Source organism: Manduca sexta, chromosome 13 (genome assembly GCF_014839805.1).
Source record: "Manduca sexta isolate Smith_Timp_Sample1 chromosome 13, JHU_Msex_v1.0, whole genome shotgun sequence".
Taxonomy (NCBI): Eukaryota; Metazoa; Arthropoda; class Insecta; order Lepidoptera; family Sphingidae; genus Manduca; species Manduca sexta.
This window is the reverse complement of record NC_051127.1, coordinates 10,465,345-10,487,515: the sequence shown is the minus strand read 5'-3', so window position 1 is coordinate 10,487,515 and position 22,171 is coordinate 10,465,345. Positions and strand designations below refer to the sequence as shown.

The 22,171-nt window shown below is 34.5% G+C and overlaps 4 protein-coding genes across 10 annotated transcripts in view; 3 read left to right on the top strand and 1 right to left on the bottom strand.

Annotated features, from left to right (window-relative positions):
- LOC119188469 overlaps positions 1-9,797 on the top strand; it is a 246,457-nt gene extending 236,660 nt beyond the window's left edge. Inside the window, exons 3-4 of one of the 3 annotated variants that reach the window (XM_037438127.1) lie at positions 3,087-3,852; positions 9,548-9,797. The gene's annotated coding sequence lies outside the window, so the exon portion shown is untranslated. Of the gene's footprint in view, positions 1-3,086; positions 4,574-9,547 lie in introns of those variants that run through there. The other 2 variants (XM_037438129.1, XM_037438125.1) reach the window with 2 other exon arrangements.
- On the bottom strand, positions 7,855-11,512 carry LOC115453661 (26S proteasome regulatory subunit 4). Its single transcript, XM_030182374.2, has 9 exons — positions 11,366-11,512; positions 11,001-11,288; positions 10,307-10,477; positions 9,906-10,034; positions 9,619-9,804; positions 9,202-9,302; positions 8,808-8,904; positions 8,502-8,711; positions 7,855-8,060 (listed from the first exon to the last, which is right to left on the bottom strand). The coding sequence occupies exons 1-9, from the start codon at positions 11,366-11,368 to the stop codon at positions 7,926-7,928; spliced, it is 1,320 nt and encodes a 439-aa protein (XP_030038234.1). The 5' UTR covers positions 11,369-11,512; the 3' UTR covers positions 7,855-7,925.
- A 281-nt stretch (positions 11,513-11,793) lies between these two features.
- On the top strand, positions 11,794-15,305 carry LOC115453656 (signal recognition particle 54 kDa protein). The gene is made up of 7 exons (XM_030182367.2): positions 11,794-12,143; positions 12,501-12,677; positions 12,902-13,131; positions 13,564-13,714; positions 13,835-13,983; positions 14,053-14,314; positions 14,774-15,305. The coding sequence occupies exons 1-7, from the start codon at positions 12,066-12,068 to the stop codon at positions 15,230-15,232; spliced, it is 1,506 nt and encodes a 501-aa protein (XP_030038227.1). The 5' UTR covers positions 11,794-12,065; the 3' UTR covers positions 15,233-15,305.
- A 3,084-nt stretch (positions 15,306-18,389) lies between these two features.
- Positions 18,390-22,106, top strand: LOC115446921 (CCA tRNA nucleotidyltransferase 1, mitochondrial). Of its 5 annotated transcripts, none has more exons than XM_030173766.2 (6): positions 18,390-18,442; positions 18,729-18,917; positions 19,080-19,363; positions 20,106-20,426; positions 20,683-20,899; positions 21,790-22,106. In XM_030173766.2, the coding sequence occupies exons 2-6, from the start codon at positions 18,766-18,768 to the stop codon at positions 22,088-22,090; spliced, it is 1,275 nt and encodes a 424-aa protein (XP_030029626.2). In that variant the 5' UTR covers positions 18,390-18,442; positions 18,729-18,765; the 3' UTR covers positions 22,091-22,106. The 5 variants fall into 5 exon arrangements, with proteins under 5 accessions (XP_030029626.2, XP_030029623.2, XP_030029624.2 ...); XM_030173763.2 differs by having other exon boundaries at positions 18,438-18,650; positions 18,718-18,917; positions 21,790-22,090; XM_030173764.2 differs by having other exon boundaries at positions 18,441-18,650.
- Positions 22,107-22,171: the final 65 nt, after the last annotated feature.

Sequence of the window (22,171 nt, the reverse complement as noted above, 5' to 3'; positions counted from 1 at the left end):
GTCTTTTTTTTTTTTTTTTTTCTCTCTCTCTCTGGCAAGGCGCGGTTTGCGCATCTGCCAATGTCAACGTTTTTGGTTAGACAGTTTATAAAGTAAGTTGCACTTTGTAAAATAAAGTTAGGGAAACAACAGGAAATAAAATGAAGACCGGGGAATTACGAGATAGGATCAGAGGAATATATTTAAAATAAATAAGAAATAGGAAAAACTGTTAGACTTTGATATTATTTATACTTATATACACAGATAAAATACGATATATGTCTATATTATAATTACAGAGTAAAGTACATATATTTGTAGGAAAAGGAACACCAAGTGAGGGCTGGAATAAAGGGAAGAATGATCATGGTTAGGACAAGAAAATATAAGGTGATTTAGATCCCCAACATCACACCCACAACTACATGCCGAAGATTCCACAATTCCAAGCCTCGCAAGACGGGCTGGGGTACATACGTCCCCAGACGCATCCGTATTAAAACAGACGTAGCCGTCCTGCCAAGCTTCAAACCGCAGAACCACGGCCGCAGTGGTATCGTAGGCTGGATTAGGTAATAAAATTTGCCCTTTGACATACGGCTAGATGTCCAAAGTTCACTCCAGGATTCCCGAAGATGAACTCTAGGCAAAGCGGCCAAGTCATGGCTATAATTTTTATACGGAAATAAATCTCCACAGTCCACCGCTTGATTGGCCAGTTCGTCAGCCTTTTCATTTCCTTTAACGCCACAATGACTCGGTACCCAAGCAAAGGTCACGGAATATTTTTTCAGGTAACAGTGATGAAGTTTTGTCCTAATTTGCATGATGAGAGGAGTGAAAAAATTATGTTTAAATGGGAACCTGGCCAATGCTTGTAAAGCACTCTTAGAATCGGTAAAGATGACTGTGTTTGCTAATTTCATCATCAAAATGTATTCTATTGCTTTTAATAGTCCAAAGCTTTCTCCAGTGAACACTGAAGATTCCGGGGAAGTTTAATTTTTGGACGATTTTATATTGTAGATGATATACCCCTACACCAACACAGCCAGGAGTTGTATGTTTTGATGCATCTGTATAAATTTGATGCCAACAGGGCCAGTTCTTATCTATTAAATAGTTCAAATAGCTGTTCGCATAGTTTAAATGTTCCTGTATACCCAAATTAAAGCATATATTCGGTGAAAGTAGTAAGGAATCAAAGTTGGTGGAATAAATAGGGAGGTGTTGTGAATTGTGTGTAGGAGCTTCTATTGCTTGAAATTTTTGGAGACTTTTAACTAGACAAGGCCAGGACTTATGAACCCAGTATTTTGACAATCTAACCTGTTCATTAAGGCGGCACAGTTTAGATAGAAGAGGAGGATTGGAAAATTGCAGAGTACGTAATAAAATTTTGTCGCAGAGATATTGCCGTCTAAGCCCTAATGGGGATTCAACGCATTCAACCTGTAAGGCATTAATAGGGCTTGATTTCATAGCGCCACATATGATTCTCAAAGCTCTTGATTGTATGGCATCTAGTTTCTTAAATCCAACTATGTTACCAGGTTCTAAGACAAAGGTTCCATAGTCCAAGACGCTTCTTATGACTGCATTGTATATGAGCTTTAGAGATAATGGGTGCGCACCCCACCAAACTCCTGAGAGACACCTGAGCATATTTATATGTCTCTCGCATTTAGCGCTTACATAGTCACAGTGAGGTACTCCTGTAAGTTTGGAATCTAGTATTATTCCCAAAAACTTCACTTGGCTTTTAACCGGTATAAATTCGCCGGTATAAATTCGGTATAATTGTATATTAATCAGGGGAGGTATTCTATGTCTAGTAAATAATACGGCTGTACTTTTTGGAACAGACAGTTGTAAACCATTTAAATTTAACCAACCTTTTAATAAATTTAGTGAAGAAGAAATATTAATACAAGCAGTGTCTATTGACTGGTCAGAAGTATACAAAAGTAAATCATCCGCGTATTGAAGCATAGAAACGGAATCATTAATTGACGATCCTAAGTCGTAAGTATATATATTGAACAACAGAGGACTAAGAACCGAACCTTGTGGAAGGCCTTGCCATAGTCGCCTTGACATTTTAGGAGAATTTGGAATATCTAATGAAACTTTTCTATCAGAGAGAATATTCATTATAAAATTAGTAAGCATTTCTGGTACTCCTACTGTTTTTAGCTTATTTTTAAGAGCAAGCAAACAAACATTGTCATATGCTGCAGCAATGTCTAAAAAAACACCAACTACTGATTCCTTGTTAGAGAAGGCCAAACGAATATCTGTAACAAATATACTTATATTATCCATAGTACTTCTACCTTTTCTAAATCCGAACTGACTATCAGGTAGTAAGCCTCTGCTTTCAATATACCACTCTAGGCGGTTTTTAACTAAATGTTCAGCAATTTTTGCTAACACAGATGATAACGCTATAGGACGATAGGAGGAAACATAAGATGGATTTTTATTGGGTTTTAGTATTGGCAACACTAACTGATGTTTCCATGACAATGGCATTTTCCCTGTAGTAATAATAATATTAATAAGAGCTAAATAATAGGAAAGAGCACCGTCTCCTAGATTAGCAAGGAATGAATATGTTATGCCATCATTTCCAGGAGCAGTATCTTTGACATTTGTTAAAATACCTTTAAGTTCAGGGAGAGTAAAAAGTGAGTTGAGTTCTGACCTGTCGGAGGAGATAGCTGAATATCTTTCAAGCAAATCTTGTTGTGGTACAGATGCAGGGGCTACAGTATCTAGGAACTAATCAGCTAAATTAAGGGGAATGCTTGAATAATTTTTGTTTTCCAACGCAAGCCTAAATCTTTTAATATTTCGCCATACTATTGTAGAATGTGTATATGGGGAAACAGAAGAACAGAAATTCTGCCATCCGACAAATTTCTTTTTTTTAAATAACTTCTTAGTATCAGAAATAACATTAGATAAAATTTGAAAATTTTCTTTAGACATGTCATCAGCATAGATCTTTTCTGCTGCCTTTCTCTTATTAACGGCATCTGTACACTCTTTGTCCCACCAAGGAGGAGAGGGTATCTTATTTTTCGGTGTATTTTTTACAGGGAACACTTTATCAGCTGCTTCATTTAATAATGTGCATAAAGCATCTGCACATTCACACGGATCATTTATTGAAACATTTGGAAGAGAGGATATACTGTTTTCAACAATTGATTTAAAATTACCCCAATCTCCATCATTCAACCTATATTTAATTCTTGGACCTTGTTGAGGGATTTTTAAATATTTCTGAGGAAACTTAATTAAAATTGGGAAGTGATCACTACCAAAGGTGGAATCCATAGTATTCCAGGACAAAGTGGAAGCTAAATTTGGAGTGCAAATGGATAAATCAATAGCGCTTAAGATTCCATCAGGACCAGTGCGATGTGTTGGATGACCAGTATTCAGGATGCAAAGATTATGAGTATCTAAAAGTTCCAAAACAGCTTCTCCATTGGAGTTAGAGATGGAACTGCCCCATGATCTATGATGTGAATTGAAGTCCCCTAGCAATATAAATGGCCGAGGTAAAGAAGAAAGCATATTATTAATTTCAATGAAAACGAGAGAAGAAGGATGAGGAATGTAGATGGAAACAAAACATATATTGTTAATAATGACGGCTATAATTGAATAATTATCACTGTGTGGAGGAAGACTTAAAGGAGTGTATGTCTGGGATTTTTCTATAAGTATGGCTACACCACCATACCCATCTGCTCTGTCTTCTCTAAGACATATATAATTGTGTATACGAAACATAGAATTTGGTTTAAGCCATGTCTCAGTGAGAGCTATCACAAAGGGTTCATATTTATTAACAATGTAAGCTAAGTCACTTTTTTTGCTGATTACACTGCGGCAATTCCATTGGACCAATTGATCCATTATTATGTGTGTTAATGAGAGAGTTTAATAATTCAGGGGCAACGTTGGACGGTTCATCACAAAGAGGTTTATTAATCAATACATCAGCAAAAGATCTGTTAACTGATGGAAAATTTTTTGCAGCTTCGGCATAAGAAATACAATTCTCAGCCATGAACAGCTTAATATCTTTTTGTCTGTTAAATTCTGGGCAACATTTATTAATAGCAAAATGATTACCAGAACACAAGCAACATGAGCTGCAATCCTCTTCCACATTGCAAGAATCTCCTGTGTGTCCTTGACCACATTTAAAACATCGAGGTTTTGATCTACATTGTACTTTCGTGTGGCCAAAGCGACAGCATGCAAAGCATTGGACAGTTGGGTAAACATATAACGCAACAGGAAGAGTATTGTAGCACATAAATATACGTTTAGGTAACACTTGTCCATCAAACGTCATTACAATTGTTTGGGATGGTTTCCATGTTGGAGAACCTTCCACTAAAACTTTATAATTTAACCGTCTCATTTTTATAATTTTACCACATCCTATAGGCACTGTAACATAATCTAAAACTTCTTCTGGTGACCATTCTATAGGGACTCCCGCACCAGTCCCATTCGTGTAATATTAAATGTGGGAATAAAGGCTTTAAGATTTTGTGAAGATAGACTGTTGTGTTCAATGAAATTATTTGCATCAATGAATTTTGAAAATGACATAGAAATTTTGTTTCTACCAATTCTTTTGATACTGCCATTTATAATATTTTTAAAATCATGTTTTTTTAGGAATTTGCCAAAAGCTAAAGGGTGGAGTGTGGAGCCGTCATTGGGGGGATGATTGTATTCTGTTTATATGTATAACATATGGAGCACTATCAGTACTTTCGTATAATTTTCGTCCGATAGAAGTAGGGGTATGCTGGGGATTTAATGTGTCATTGCTATGATTGAATTTAGTCTGTGTATCGGGGTAATTAGAATTAATTAGAGTTTCAGGTAGTTCCATTACGTCAGAGTTATTGCAATGACAACTTATCAATTTGTTGTCTTCCGAACCATGTGTCCTTCTACGCTTATTACATCGTTTACAAATTTTGTTTAAACGACTTCTCTTAAGTGGGCGTTGAGAAAGCGAACTGTCCGTGTCCATTCCTGATTCAGATTCATTACAAGTAGTATTAATTGTTACATTATAGCCCACCGGAGGGACTGTCCCCCCAGGATCGGGGGGCTCAGCCATCATCCAGCAAGTAAGATAAAAGAACTTACCAGATGGCCAGCACTGACAAAGAAATTAACAAATAAAGAATAAATTATAATACTTAAACTTAAAATATATCTAAAAACAGTTTATACACCACTGATCACTATGAATAAGTTATTAAAATTATATTTTAAAATAAAAAATCAAAAAAGCGCGCCTTACAAGTCGAACGTTTCCCGCCCTTTTTTCGTACTGTGTCTTAGACAGCAAGAAATTTAATTGTGTTGCGATCCCTTCCGACATCTTATCGATATCGATAGATGCTTTGTCTATCGGCTATGGTAAATTCACAGACCTGCTAAAATAAACACTTTTCGGTCAGTCAACTACAAACCGTTGCAAATTGTTATTTTAGTTAAAGGCTAAAAAAAAATATCAAAACCCTGATTTGGTATTTAAGTACCAAAAAAAAGTCTGGGTATATAAAAGCACTCGGTAAAAAGCTGTTAAATTACAATAAACTATAGAACTACCGGCGTTCTTCGAGCTAAATTTTGTCCAATTTTCATTTGCTATTTACAGCAGTTTCCATGCCTTCCGAAACGTCATTTACTAAACACAAAAATGGTTTAGCATTTAGATTATTAAATTAAGAAACTGTTAGAAATTTCGGAAGGAATGGAAACCGCTGTAAGTAACAAACAAGAAATCGGCCGGAATTTCGTCTAGGAGAAAGCCAGTACGCCTTCTGTTCTTTTCTGACTTTCTTAGGCATTAAAAGATACCCAAGAGGTGGGATTTGACAGAAGCTACTAAAATGGGACAGTAAAATTAAAACACAGCGGTATCATTCATGTCACATATGTTTGATAACTTATTTCAATGTTAATAAAACTTTGTCGAAATGCTTAGAGCAAACACGGTGCTGTTTTTTCCAATGCCAATTGGGACGAGCTATGGCAACGATCCATTTTTGCCTCATAGCATCATCTGTAGGGAATCTGCAATGAAACACATTATATGAAACACACTATGAAAATCAGATAGTTTCCTCGACCCCAGCCTTCGCGCACGGTTTCCAAGTGGCTTTTACCACTACACCACCGTATATTGAAAGTAAAAAGGCAATTTATGCAAAATAGTAAACTACAATATACCAACATTTATGTTATCGAAAGAATATGCAGCACAACACTATTGAACACGACTACGTAAATTGGTAAAAATGAAAAATACTTAATAATGACTGGATCGAATGGCCAACAGCAGATTATAATATGACTAGAGCATAATAAAGTATAATTAATAACACTTTTTGCACTTATGTACAGGGTTTAAGCAAATATATTAGGTTTTTTGTTTACTCACCGATGGAAGCTGATGATTTCAGTTTCATTTTCTTTACGAGAAGAATGAGATTTACACCCCACAATAACGCAGGCCATTGCTTGTTCCTAGGGCTATATTTTACTTAAACAGCACTGTGTATTTATTAAAATTAACAACAATAATTTTACACAACATTTAGCCACTTTAGAAAAGTACGCGCTGAAGTATAACGTAACTAAATTGTGTGAGCGCGTTTGTGACATTGTTTTGGGATTGGCAAGTTGGAACATTTGACATTTTATTTGCTTTTTAATTCGGCATCATAAAGAGGACCAAAGGTAACCATTTGATTATTTTAAAGTGTACGCAAGCCGACCTTAGTAACATAATATTTGTCTCGTTCTTTTCAACGGTTTTGGCCTATTTGAAAAAATAGGATAAGTATATGAGGGTAATTTAGATTCTTTCTATGCTTGTTCTTGTTCTGAGTTTATTGGTCTCTGTCTATGATGATCACCTTTAGTCTAATGAAGTCGAGAAAAAATATATTTTCTAAAATCTTTTGTCTTACGTAGTATTTGTATTTTCTTTGATGTTTTGAGACATCGACTCCAAATATGTATAGATGAAGCTTTACCTTATTGACATCATAGTGTAATATATAATACTGGAAAATTTACATATCACATAACAACCTTTAGATTAGACCTTAGTTTTGTGTTAACCGTATTTCGTAAAATTCTCACGACAAGTTCAAAAGAAATCTGATGTAGCGCGTAAAATTAAGATAAGGCATAATTTAAACATTTTACGTATTCCTAAGAAATATCTGCAATGAGCACATAAGTATCAAAATAGTTGTAGGTACCCTAAGATGTTTTTATTACATAGATACGTTGTCGGAGCTCAATACTGGCAAGACGAAAGTAAGGTAATTGCCCGACATTCACTCAGTCAACCTCCAACCACTGTCGCCGCTAGTCGGCTTACTAACTTTTGTATTTTTATAAATAAAATGCCTTCCTGTGTTTTTAGACGATGTACACATTATACTCCAACTGTGAATGAAAAAAACGTTTAATTTCATACGTTAGTAATAGGTATACACTATTTAACTTATTTTTTAACTAATAAATGCATTTTATTCGACTGTCATCGCGATGGGGCGGTCGACGCTCGGGCTCATTCGGGCATACTCGGGCCGTATCAACGCGAGCCACTAGGGCTGTGACTATAGTAAATACTGCGCTGTTTTTATGTGCAATTTTGTTAGTGTATGACGCGTCTATTTGTGAAGCGTCATTGTAGGTACCAGTAAAAATAAACGTTCACTGGGTTCAATACGATATAACGTCTTTCAATAATTAATTATTGATAATAATTGGATTTCTAAATAATATAATAAAACAAGCACATTTTTTACAGTACATATTTTATTTGAAGTTTTTTGAGGTCGACACACCTCGAAAAAAAATCTATGAAGTAATTACAGATAAAGACCTTCAGGCGTGCCTTCTTTCTTGCGATATAAAACACTCTCTTTAGACTTCTTGAAATCTTCGTTAGTAACTTTCATACGCCGCTCTCTAAGCGCCATAAGACCAGCTTCGGTACATATAGCCTGTAAAAGTAAACATTTTGCTATGGATGGAGGCTTGAAAACAAGAAGAAATATGGACTTTGTAAAGTCCTGTCCAATCGGTCTTGAGGGCTTAGGGTGACAATGTCGTCGCCGCGCCGTTGCCGCAACTGTATGGTGTGTATTCACAACATTGCCAGTCTACCATACCGCCGCCGCCCTGCCACCGTTACCCCATAGTCGCGGTGGTCGCGCGGCGAAAATACTTTAGCGTTTACACATTTATGCAAACCGCTATCGGCGCTTAGGCCGTGCTGTATACACGAGCTGGCTGATAGTGGTAATTGCGATTTCCCCGTGAATTAAAATAGGAACAGTCCACAAAGACTCAATATACAGAAATTATTTTGTTCACGGCTTAATTAAATATAAATTTCAATTATTATAATATGGACTCTAGATACATATGCCTGATGATCTTACCTTAATATCAGCACCCGACAGATCATCCTTCGACATTATAAGCTCAGACAAATTCACATCATCAGCCAGTGTCATCCGTGAGGTGTGAATGGTGAAAATTCTCCTCTTTGTTTTCTCATCTGGTAGAGGGAACTCAATTTTTCTGTCTATACGCCCTGGGCGGATGAGAGCCGGATCCAGAGTTTCTATACGATTTGTCGCCATGATAACCTTGAATGAAAATATCATAATTACATTGAAAGGGTTATTACATAGTAAAGTATGCAATTACAATGGTTTATTAAATAAATGGATCAAAAAACTTACTTTAACATCGCCTCTGGAGTCGAAACCATCCAGTTGATTTAAAAGCTCTAACATGGTTCTCTGGATTTCTCTTTCACCACCAGAATTGGAATCATAACTGCAAACAAAAATATTTTAATACAAAAATACACACATATTCAAAAATATATACAGTTGTCACAATGATTATTTATTCCATCCTAAAACTTAACAATATACTTTAATTTATTTATTTATTTTTATTGGATCGCCAGTGGATACATTAAGAACAAAAGAAAACAAACACACAAATCAAACTACCCAGTTACAGGCAACCACAACTAACATAAAATATTACATCGGACATAATTTACACTAAAGGTTTACAAAGTATTATTTAAGTATGCCAAAAACAAAATTTAGTTAAATAACCCACCGTTTGGTACCCACAGCATCAATTTCATCAATAAATACTATGGAGGGTGCATGCTCCTCAGCCACTCTGAACAATTCACGCACCAATTTTGGACCATCACCCTGTAAACAAAGATTCATCATGGGGAATAATTTTCATTGAAAAATATTGCAACTATTCTAAAACAACTTCAACAGATTATTAGTATAACTTTATTCATTTTATGAATATGTATATGCAGACATTTGGAAGTTTAATTAGTTACATATAGACCTCTTGGTCTCTATATAATGTTCTTTTGATTTCTATTTCTATTCCAAGGCAAGGTAGACTAAGTCATGGATTAATATTATATACTTTATTCCAGGTATGGACTTCCATGCAGGAAGAACCGTAAACAAGATAAAGAAACTCCATAAAAAAAATCTGAATTCATACCAAGTATTTTTGAATAAGTTCAGATCCAACGACGCGGAGGAAAGTTGCTGAGGTTTGATTGGCAACGGCTTTAGCCAACAATGTTTTGCCTGTACCAGGAGGGCCATAAAGGATTACTCCCTTTGGAGGCTTGATTCCCATCTCTTCATAATACTCGGGGTGGGTTAGAGGTAACTCAACAGATTCCTGTCCACAAAAATGTAATCATTTCACAATTTGTATACAACGCCATTAATTGTTTCCAAAGAAACATTAACAACTTCATAACAAAGACAATAAAATATTACTTTTATTTCTTGAATTTGGGTGTCCAGACCTCCGATGTCAGCATAAGTCTCCTGGGGAGCTTTCTCCAGCTTCATGACAGACACCATTGGGTCCGTATCATCACCTAACACACCCACCACAGCATGCACCTGTAATCAGATGTTTTGAGATAAATACATGATGAAAAATTCTAGTAATAATGAGATAGATGTTTTTAAGAAATATTTATTCTTGTTAATAACCAAGAAATGTGAATGATGTTGTATAGCAACTATAATACCATTATGATTTCACTAACACAGCTATTGCCCTTGACATTAAAGGAGAAAATAATTATTTTTCCATATAGTAAACATGTGACAATGATTAACCCTGCACTCCTTCACACTACTTCTATCATTGCTAATATATTTTAACTTACTTTATGGTTAAGAAGGACGGAGCAGCCAGGCTCGAGTTGATCCTTATCCACAAATGACAATATGCTGACGTAATGCTCACTGCCAACTGATGTTGACACTATAGCATGGTTGTCATCTATGATCTCCTCCAAGTTACCCACTGACATAGGGGTTCCTCTGAGATCATCAACCTGAAAAACAATAAAAATTATTCTTTAAACATTTTTTATTATGCACATTCTTGAATACTATATAGATAATATATTATTCAAGAATGTGATGTATAGATAATATGCATAAATTAAATTATTTTCTATTATAATAGGGTTTTGTATCCAGTTCATTATGATACAGGTTTCTGTGTGTCTTGTGTCATTATAATTTGTGAACTTTTTCATAACAAAATAGAAAGTTACAAATCAAGCATTTAGTTTTGTATAAGTTCAGCCTCAATAACTTTTATTTTTCAATAACAGTTTTAGTTTATAGAACAAGAATAAACATGAAAGTAGGTTACCTGATAAATCATTATCATCAAAAACAATAGATATCCACAAAATCAGAGATTCCTTAATATTTGCCGGGAAGATAAAGTTATAGAATAAATTAGTAAAGTATTTCTTGTGAAGTACACTAAAATTTTAAGTTGCCAAGTCATAAATGAAACAATTATTGATGTCTGTAATTTTGCTATGTAATCATAACCTATAGTACCTTGGATCGCTCTTCTTCAATTTTTTCCTCCTGTGGTTTAAGTCTTTCTTGATTACGTATAAACTCTTCTTCCATTAGAAGATAATCCTTTATTCTTTCAAGTTTCAACAACTTCAATCGGCATCTTGTGTGCGGAGTAACTTGAGGCAATTTTAATGCCGCGTCAGGGCCCTTCGCTTTCCTCTTCTTTTTACCAACTCTCGTCGGAATAGGGGGCTCGTATTTCTTCTTTTTATCTTTATCATCTTTTTTGTCTCCTCCACTACCACCGCCCGATTGATTTTGACCCTAAAAAATATTAGTTTTCTAAGTTAAAAACTCTATAAATAATTAAACAAAAAAGTAAAAACAATAATTGAAATTACCATCTCAATATATCTTGTGAGTTTTCACTGTTTATTAAGTATAATTCAATTTATTATATCAAACACGATTGCTGTGGCCATTACAAAGCGAAATTTACGAACACAGATTATAAAAATTTCAAATAGTGCTGAACGCCGTGACTAATTATACGGAATCATTCGATTATCAAGAGACATAATTTTATAATAACGATGTAACGATATTCAATTTATATTGAATATTGTTTGGATATTTATTAGTAAATAAACTTTTGTTTATTTAAATATTTCGTAATGCGAGACCTGGAGTGCCGCAATAAAAAAAGAATTTTAATCCGATGAAGCAGTCTAAGAATTTTATATGACCGTGTACAACCCCCTGTAAAACCTAGTACAAGTAAAAAAAGTATTTTTTTTCCTGAATGCCTATATTTTGTATCTAATATCAAGCAACACAGCTGTAGAATCTGTGAATTTAGACGTGTCGAGTCGTCGTGGGCATGTCATGTCAATAAAATAATTTTATTTCTTCCTAATTCTGTAAATGTGCTGATATATTTAATTTATTAGGAGTTAATTGAAGTCTATGTTTTATTTACATTCAAAACTTATGATTAAAATGCCACTTTCGTCTACAGTTGTGTCTATTATCAGTTTGTGTTAAAATTCGTGTTACAAAACGTGAAATAATTCAGAACCAAAGTGTTCATAATTAGACAAGATGGTGTTAGCTGACTTAGGTCGAAAAATAACAACTGCCCTGCAATCTTTAAGCAGGGCAACCATTATCAATGAGGAGGTAAATGTGATGAATGAGTTACAGTTCATTAAGCCTTTTGACTCCTGCTTAGTATTTATCACAACAAAAAGGTTTTGTTTCATAATAAAGTACAAAGTCTGCATATTGCTAAAACCTTGGAATTTTCATTCCAAAGTTTTAAAGTAATACAATAGATGGTGCACTTTATGTAGGCCACATTGTTTTTACCAAAACTGTCACATTTCCATATGGCCCCAGACCATTTGACTTACATCTGTTGACAGCATTACTATTCATTATATTACCTGATTTTCTTATTACTTCATTAATGATTATCTCTAACTTCTTTGTGTATAAGAACTGAAGGTTCTTAACTCAAAATGTAACCTTTTCCAGGTGTTGAATTCTATGCTAAAACAAATATGTGCAGCACTACTAGAAGCAGATGTGAACATAAGGCTGGTCAAAAACCTCCGTGAGAATGTGAGAGCAGTTATTGATTTTGACGAGATGGCTGGTGGTCTCAACAAAAGACGCATGATACAGTCTGCTGTGTTCAAAGAACTGGTTAAGGTGAGATCTAGTTTTTTATTATGCACTCAAATAAATGCTGAATATATTTTAGCATAAAACAGTACATATGGATTTTACTTATGGATTTATTTCACATATTATAAATTAAAATTTTATAATATCAATATAATATTGTCTAAATTATCTTGGTCTTGTCTTGGTTCCCGTTTTGGTCCCAAAGTCTTAAGATTTTATGAGTTATTTTTATTACCACTTTATTTCAGTTAGTAGACCCTGGTGTCAAACCATATCAGCCAGTGAAGGGCAAGCCCAACATCATCATGTTTGTAGGTCTTCAAGGTTCCGGAAAGACCACTACTTGTACAAAGCTCGCTTATCATTACCTAAGAAAAAATTGGAAATCATGTCTGGTGTGTGCTGATACATTCAGAGCTGGTGCGTACGACCAGGTTAAACAAAATTGTACCAAGGCCAGAATCCCATTCTATGGAAGGTATGAATTTATTAGTACTATATTCCAAAATCTTTTTAATTGAGAAACTAATATCATTTACATGCTACCTTGTGCTCACATTGGCTTTATTTGTACAAAAATATTTTAAAATATTCTACTTGTCAAAAACAAAGAAAATTATGCCTATTGCACCAAATAGTTTGAAAACTATTCATAGCTTTCCAGATAACATTATTTCTCATTGTGTATCTTCTTTTGTCTCTGCATCACCTTTAGGTTGACTGGTGGTAAATGCTTTCGGCATCAAGACTGCCATTCTACCCTGTATATAAATTGTAATAAATAAAACAAATAAATATTTCATTATAGAGCTTACAACTATGGTAAGACTGAACTGAATTTTATATATTTGAACAAAGAAACACAATATTATAATCATAGCATTATTCAGTACTTTAAATCTCATTACAGTTATACAGAAGTAGATCCGGTAGTGATAGCTACAACCGGTGTGGAAATGTTCAAGAAAGAAGGTTTTGAAATGATCATTGTTGATACAAGTGGTCGTCACAAACAGGAAGAGTCACTATTTGAGGAGATGTTGGCTGTTGCCAATGCCATTGTGAGTAGAATAATAAATTTTTGGGTTTTTATGTCTAAAAGTATTGATGATCAATAAATCAAAGATGTTCAAACATGTTTACAAGACAGTGACAAATTTAGACACAAAATGTGATTTCAGAAACCAGATAATATTATATTCGTTATGGATGCTACAATTGGTCAAGCTTGTGAGGCACAAGCAAAAGCTTTCAAAGAAAAAGTTGACATTGGATCTGTCATTATAACAAAATTGGATGGACACGCAAAGGGTGGTGGTGCACTCTCAGCGTAAGTGATCTTTTGTATTAGTAATATTATGTTTTTGAACATTTTTCATATGCAATAATTTTTTTTTAGTGTGGCAGCGACAGAAAGTCCTATAATCTTCATTGGTACCGGAGAACACATTGACGATTTGGAGCCTTTCAAAACAAAACCATTTATTAACAAATTACTTGGCATGGGTGATATTGAGGGCCTTTTGGACAAAGTAAATGAACTCAAGTTAGATGACAATGATGAACTTTTGGAAAAGCTGAAGCATGGACAATTTACATTGAGAGCTATGTATGAACAGTTCCAAAACATAATGAAAATGGGACCATTCTCACAAATTATGGTATGCAATTCTTATTATAATAACTACTTAATCTATGACATTAAGTTTTCCTAAAAGAGTAATAAGGGTTCTATATTGCCACAAATCATTTCGTTATAATCAAAAACTAGCGAACCGCCCCGGCTCCACACGGGTGCAATGCTGATATTAAATACACTACAGAAAAACTGTGAATGTTGTATATAAAAACATAGCGGCCCGCTCTGGCTTCGCACGGGTATATCATAACAAAATAACAGTATTTCTCCACTATTTAATGGATGTTATTATACGTAGAAACCTTCCTCTTGAATCACTCTATCTATTAAAAAAAAACCGCATCAAAATCCGTTGCGTAGTTTTAAAGATTTAAGCATACATAGGGACAGAGAAAGCAACTTCGTTTTATACTATGTAATGATATAAGAAAGAGGAAATTGTTATCATAATTAATGGTTTGTGTATTTTATTTGTTAACAGGGAATGATCCCAGGTTTCTCACAAGACCTGATGTCAAAAGGCAGTGAACAAGAATCAATGGCGAAATTAAAACGACTTATGACCATTATGGATTCTATGAATGAAGGCGAGTTAGATCACCGTGACGGTGCAAAATTATTCTCGAAGCAACCAACTCGAATCACAAGGGTTGCACAAGGCGCAGGTGTAACAGAAAGAGATGTCAAAGATCTCATCACCCAGTACACAAAATTTGCAGCTGTTGTGAAAAAAATGGGAGGCATAAAAGGTCTATTTAAGGGAGGTGACATGGCTAAAAATGTCAACCAAAATCAAATGGTAAAACTCAATCAACAGATGGCCAAAATGATGGACCCCCGCATACTACAGCAGATGGGTGGCATGACAGGTCTTCATAACATGATGCGACAGTTGCAGCAAGGTTCTAGTGGAATGAACAGTCTAATGGGGGGAAAATGACACTAGATAATAACTTATCCGTGTACTCTTTTAACAATACCTAAAAAAATAAAAAAGGAAATGAATTGTTTTACTGCCTAGTTTGTTTTCAAATTAAGAACGGTTGTAACATTGTAGTGGAACATTTTATGTAAATACATTATATTGATTTTTTAGTAACTAGTTAAACATAAATAAAGATAATAATGATTTATAAATAATCATTACACTTTCTTGAACGCGACTATATCACCAGCCTAGCATTTATCTAAAGGATTTTTTCCAAATATTTCTGTTGCGCGTTGTGTCCTACCTCAGTGTTGTCAATTTACACATTGACATAAACCATGTTGCCGTGTCCTCCCTGATACATTAATATTTCAATTGCGAGGTGATCCGTTCTGTTAAACGAGGTACAGTCAGCAACCTAAATATTAAAAATAGTCATATAAATTCAATACTTTAAACCGCCTTTTCGTGTAATTTTCAATATGTTTTTCTATATACATACACATCTCACGATGTTTTCCTTCATCATAACGGTGAAGGAAAACATCGTGAGGAAACCTGCACATCTGAGAAGTTCTCTATAGGAATTTCGAAGATGTGTGAAGTCTACCAATCCGCACTAGGCCAACGTGGTGGACTAAGGCCTAATCCCTCTCAGTAGTAGAGGAGGCCCGTGCTCAGCAGTGGGCAAGTATATAATACAGGGCTGTTATTATTATTATTATTATTATATACATACACACCTTTTAATCCCAAAGCGGTAGGAAGACGCAACTGGTGCACCCACTTTCCGCCCTGTGAATTCCGTCCCATGATGTGATAGGGACGAGCTTATCGCCATATCGGGCACAAATTCCATATTGATCCTGAGCAGAAAGATTCAATATCACTTTGCCCGACATAGGGATCAACCGAATCCAAGGTCTCAGTACTGCGGACGGACCGCAATACAACTTCAACCAAGGCCAATATTTATTTTCTTTACCAAAATAATTGCATAAGCTTTAAATTCAATAAAAAATAGTTCCAATTGGACTTTGTACGACATGACTCCGGGTCGTGTTATTGGAATTGGTTGAGACTGAAACGTGACTAATTGGGACATTTTAAGGGTGGTTGACATTTTTTGGCTGACTGTACAAGAATGTAGTCTTGAATATTCGACCAATAATACTATCGTTGATCGAATATTCAAGACCGGACCGTAATCCTCCGGCTTAGCGACCAAAGGGGCCTGGAGAAAAGTTGGGCGAGGGTATCTGGGGAAGGGAAGTGTGGAGGAAGGAAAATGAAACCTCATAGGATGGATGGAGGGGAGAAAGCCAGGAAATGTTCACGAGATTTACAACCAAGAAGTAAATACAAAAGTGTTCACGAGGGGGGCGGGGGGTCAAGTCCATGTTTAAAATCGCTAAATGTAGTTCCAGGCTTACCCGTATGTAGTACCTAAGGTAGGTATATATTAACTATGGATACGATAATAATCAGGATAGGAAATGATAAGTAACTCTACAATAGATTGGCTGTATTTCATCCATAAGTACTTGTACTTTGCCACAGATGAGAGTACTTGTAAAGTGTATATATATACATCCCAAATACTGAATAAAACGCAGAATTCTATGAGAGACTCAAGCTCGATATGTCGAAAAATTCGTTAAGACATAATCTGATACCCTGGGAAAAATATAGGCTACTGGCTATCCCAGGAAAATAATATATGGTGGGACTATTATCGAGGTTATTTTCAGTGGGCGGAGCTTTATTCCCTAATACTTATCCGTTGGGTCGTGTTTTAAGTTTTTAACGTTCAGATTAGTAGATGTGGCGAGGTACTTTGTTTTAAAATATATTATATCAGAGGTGCAGTTATACATAATTGTTACGTAATTTTAACCGTTTCTACAATGCACGCAACGGATGCTCTCAAAATATGCTCCCACAGTATGGTCGAAAAAGAGCCGACTATGATAGGTATGATAGGTGCTCCCACAGTATTATTAGTTCTAGTCTATAAGGTCTATATTTTCCATTAGTAAAAATATCTTATTCAAAATATGTTAATTTGAACTTTTCATTTGCAAAATATAAAATAGAATATCAATGAGCAAAAATACGATTTTAAATTCAATTTTAATTATTTCAAATAGACGCATCATACGTTAACAAAATTGCACATAAAAACAGCGCAGTATTTACTATGGTCACAGTCCTAGCGGCTCGCATTGATACGGCCCGAGTGGGCCCAAGCGTCGACCGCCTCGTCGACATGATAGTCGAATAAAATGCATTTATTAGTTAAAAAATAAGTTAAATAGTGTATACTTATTACTAACGTATGAAATGAAACGTTTTTTTCATTCAAAGTTGGAGTATAATTAGTACATCGTCTTAAAACACAGGAAGGCATTTTTAATTTTATTTATAAAAATCCAAAAGTTAGTAAGCCGACTAGCCGCGACAGTGGTTGGAGGTTGAAGTGAATGTCGAGCAATTACCTTGCTATCTTCTTGCCAGTATTGAGCTCGGACAACGTATATATGTACTTAATAAAAACATCTTAGATTTCAAAAGTGTCACATTGTATCTAGGTTAGATCCTTTTTATATATCTATGTCCAATTTTCCCCGTTTCTGCAACATGTTCCTTTATGTTCCGCTCCTATTGCTCATAGCTTGACAATACATAGCCTATAACCTTCCTCGATAAATGGTCTATCCTATTCAAAGTCCATCACTAAGATTGTTTTAAGGCGATACCTCAAGGTCCATTTTCATACATTTTGTTTCACCTTTAATCTGGGTAACTAAACAAGTATTGGCAAGTAAAGAATTTAAATTCACGTCTAGTTAGTGATTAGTTCTCGCAGTTGAAAGAAAAACGTAAAAATAATTAATAATCATGGATATTTCTGCCTTTAAAATTTCGTCATATTAAATTTTAAAGGCCGAAATATCCATGATGAAAATGAAATGAAATGTATGAAAATGGACCTTGAGGTATCGCCTTAATTGGAACCATTAGATCCTGAGATTTTAGGGCGTTCAAACAAACAAACTCTTCAGTTATATAAAAAAAAAAAAAATAGATTCCTAACTTGAAATTGGTATGATGTACAATAATTGCCATAATAATAGCAAAGAAAAATATTATTCTCTTTGCCACACCTCTATAGTTCACAGTTCACAGTTGACACTTGACAGTGACAGGTGACAAACCGGTGTAAGAATTTTGCCTTCCGTAGTATTCAAAGAGAATATAGCCATCAAAATAGCCATTTTCTATATAATAATGGTCTTTGATTTTTGTTATTAAAGTAATATTTATCACAGTATTAATTCTATAAGTAAATGTAAATTGGTCATATTATTAAGTTATGTACAACAGCTGTGCTAGAATTTTCAATCACTGTAAACATTTGGAAAAAAGAGTAATTATCTGTATTTATTATAACCTACACTCAATGTTTTCTTCATGTATTTATTTAGAATTTAAAGGTGTTTTGCAGTGCTACAGTTCCGAACAAGAGAAGGGTAAAATCTAAAATGGACTTGGAATTAAAATCTCGGGAAAATCCAATAGTCATTAAACTGGACACCCCAGAATTCAAGAGCATTTTATCTCAAGAAGTTAAATATCTAAAAGAGTTGTTCGACAAATACCAATATGAAATCCGGGTAGCTGGAGGAGCAGTCAGGTGGTTAGGTTTTAATTTATAAACTTTATATATTTCCCAGAAATTTACTCATTAGACCTAAATGTATTTATTAGAATATGTCCTATTACTTGCTCAATGTTTCATTTACAATAAATAAAAAGCCTATGTATGTACCTAATTAAACTTATTTATAATTTGCAGAGATTTATTGATGTCTATGCAACCCAAAGACCTTGATTTTGCAACCACAGCTACTCCGCAACAAATGAAAGAAATGTTTACTGCTGAAAATATCAGAATGATTAACATGAATGGAGAAAAGCATGGGACAATAACACCAAGGATTAATGACAAGGAGAATTATGAAATCACAACACTGAGGATAGATATGGTCACAGATGGTCGACATGCAGAGGTGCAATTCACTACTGACTGGAAATTAGATGCTAATAGAAGAGACCTCACCATAAATTCGATGTTCTTGGGTATGTCACACAGACTAACATGCACATTTTGAAGAAGTGTAAACAATAGGGTACCGGACTCATTTTTGATCTTTACTATTATCAAATATTTACATCATATAAATTATAACACAGAAGGAATTATTAAAATCCATTAAAAAATCAACAAGTTATAAGTCTTTGAATTTCGGGAGAAGGGGTAATTGACAAGAAACAGAAAAGATATGAAATACCTACATGTGACGTCATAGGGAGTTACAACGCGTGCGAAAGATAGAGATGAAGCGATATCCCCACAATGCGCCCACTTCTGCACATTACAATATTTTAAATATGAATTACTCGCTCATTCTTTAACCAATTTTTATGCAGTTTTCGCGGGAGTGCTTCTTTTTCGTATTATTAACCATTACATATAGAATAATGTACAAAATCAAGCATAGGCCGGTCCCCTATTATGTATCCATTTATAAAATAATTCTGGTGTAGAACTAATAATTGTATTTTAATTAAAACAACCTTAAGAATGGTACAGCCATAAAATAGAGAATGTCCATAATGTAATAGTGTGAAGTGAGTCTCAAATATGTGGTGTTGATACTATTTATGGGTAATTGTGATCCTTACTATCAGGCAAGTGGATGCCTGTTTTGTAAGAAAAAATAAAATTATCCATGTTTTCCCTTATAAAATAGTTTTAATTGTATTTTAAAAAAATACCAGTAACATGTATGAAGGTATAATTCTGTTTTATTTTTTATAGGTTTTGATGGCTCTGTTTATGATTACTTTTTTGGTTATGAAGATTTGCAAAAACGACGAGTAGCCTTTGTTGGTGATCCAGATGTAAGAATAAAGGAAGACTATCTCAGGATAATGCGTTATTTCCGTTTTTATGGAAAAATTGCTGAAAACCCTGATAACCATGATGAAAAGACCCTTGAGGTTATAAAAGAAAATGCTCCAGGCTTACAAAATATATCAGGAGAAAGAATATGGGTAGAGCTAAAGAAGATGCTCCAAGGCAAATTTGCTGGCCATTTGTTAAAAACCATGATAAGTATTGGCATTGGACAATACATAGGTAAATTTTATAATGACACTTCTTTCTTGTTTATAATATTGTAATAAAAGCGAATGTTTGTAATGCAAATGTTTCTAGATTTATGGCTGGTAGGGCATTTTATGTAGGCAAATCCCCAAGCAACATTAATTACTAATATTTTTTAGTAACATTTTTTGTTAACATATGTAATTATTATTTACCAAGTCATTTGTATAGCAATAAACCTATCTATATAATGCTTCATATTCTCTTTACAAAATTGATTTTTTTTTAGGATTACCATTATCAACTGATTTGGATGAACTAGACAGGGTTCTGAAAAGAGCAGAACATTTAAAACTCCATCCTATGAGTTACTTGGCAGCCTTACTCAAGGATATTGATGAAGTTACTGTTCTTCATAGTAGACTTAAATTCTCTGGCTATGAGAGAGATATGACATACTTCCTTGTAGAACACAGAGGAGACAAAATATGCATGAAACCATTGCAGTAAGTATCTATGGATGTACTTTATACATAGGTACATGGATATAATTGTTTTGACTTTTTCATTGGGTTGCCAAATATACGACCTAATGGAGACTCTGGCTTTGATTTTGCTTAACCATGAGATAAGGATATTAGCTGTGAGATATTATATTATATTAAAGGCTTTGCCAGACCGAATGTTGGGGTATGTCAACGTGGTGTGATAGTGAGGTGGGAGCGCGGCACAATTTCCATACTTCTCGTCGGTAACCTTGTCGGTGCGCGACACCAGCCATAAATGTCCTCCAAAAGTCAGTTTTATGAATCATTAATGATTCTGGGGCGCAAGTTCTATAAGTTTTGTTTGCCCCAAACAAAAGAGAAAAAGAAAATTCGGACACGAAATAAATAAAAAGAGACAAGATCACGAAGAATATCCCAAGTAAATTAGGGAGCTTGAAAATGATTCAAGTTTCCTACTCCCCTACTCCCAAGTGATACTTCATCTAGAAAAATGATTGCCTGAAACAAAAATAAAAATTAATAAAGTGCCCTAACTTTAGCAATAAAAATATAAAAATCCCATCTCACCAATTTACCCTCTAAATTTGAGTGCCCTAAGTTTGAGACCTTGTCTAGAAAGAACATTACAAAATCACGTGGGTTAGCGAGATCCACTAACGTACTGGTTATACTCTATTTGCACCGCACCCATTTACGTGGGAGTTTCCGTGTAAGGTATCCCATACATTGTTGTTACGTGAATAGGTTTTACGCCCAACCCCGCTCGGTGTAGCGAAGCCTTAAGAACTATAATAGATATTTTTTTTATATAACAGTCTAAATAATTCATATAAAATCTTTAAATAAAAAGGTACTTATTTGTAATTACAATTCGACATTTATTTCAGGCCCTATGAAAAACTTGTATTGAATACAAAAATAAAACAGAAAGATGCAGTGGATTATGTTCGAGAAGTATTAAAGTACAGGGGTGAAGAGGCTCTGATAGAACAATTTAACAAATGGGAGATACCTAAATTCCCAATAAATGGCAAGGTGATGATGAATGCTAAAGTGCCCCCTGGGAAAATGTATGGTCCTATCATAAATAAACTAAAAGACATATGGATAGAGAGTGACTACCAGCAAACTGCAGATGATTTGGTTAAATTAATACCAGGGATAATTGATGAAATTAAAAATAAATAAAATTATAACTAGCCAACGTTTTATATATTTATTTAATTAAAACATGCGTATCAAGCAACTTGCGAAAATATAATATATACA

Excerpts from the sequence above, each read along its gene's own strand:
- LOC115453661 (XM_030182374.2), bottom strand. Across the intron at positions 8,905-9,201 it reads GATGCTGTGGGTACCAAACG|TTATGATTCCAATTCTGGTG; the intron begins GTGGGTTATTTA and ends TTTTGTTTGCAG. Across the intron at positions 8,061-8,501 it reads TGTCGGGTGCTGATATTAAG|GCTATATGTACCGAAGCTGG; the intron begins GTAAGATCATCA and ends TTACTTTTACAG.
- LOC115453656 (XM_030182367.2), top strand. The coding sequence starts at position 12,066 with ATGGTGTTAGCTGACTTAGGTCGAAAAATAACAACTGCCCTGCAATCT. Across the intron at positions 12,144-12,500 it reads CAACCATTATCAATGAGGAG|GTGTTGAATTCTATGCTAAA; the intron begins GTAAATGTGATG and ends AACCTTTTCCAG. Across the intron at positions 13,132-13,563 it reads AGAATCCCATTCTATGGAAG|TTATACAGAAGTAGATCCGG; the intron begins GTATGAATTTAT and ends ATCTCATTACAG.
- LOC115446921 (XM_037438201.1), top strand. The coding sequence starts at position 18,597 with ATGTACAACAGCTGTGCTAGAATTTTCAATCACTGTAAACATTTGGAA. Across the intron at positions 20,427-20,682 it reads TGGCATTGGACAATACATAG|GATTACCATTATCAACTGAT; the intron begins GTAAATTTTATA and ends ATTTTTTTTTAG. Across the intron at positions 20,900-21,789 it reads ATATGCATGAAACCATTGCA|GCCCTATGAAAAACTTGTAT; the intron begins GTAAGTATCTAT and ends CATTTATTTCAG.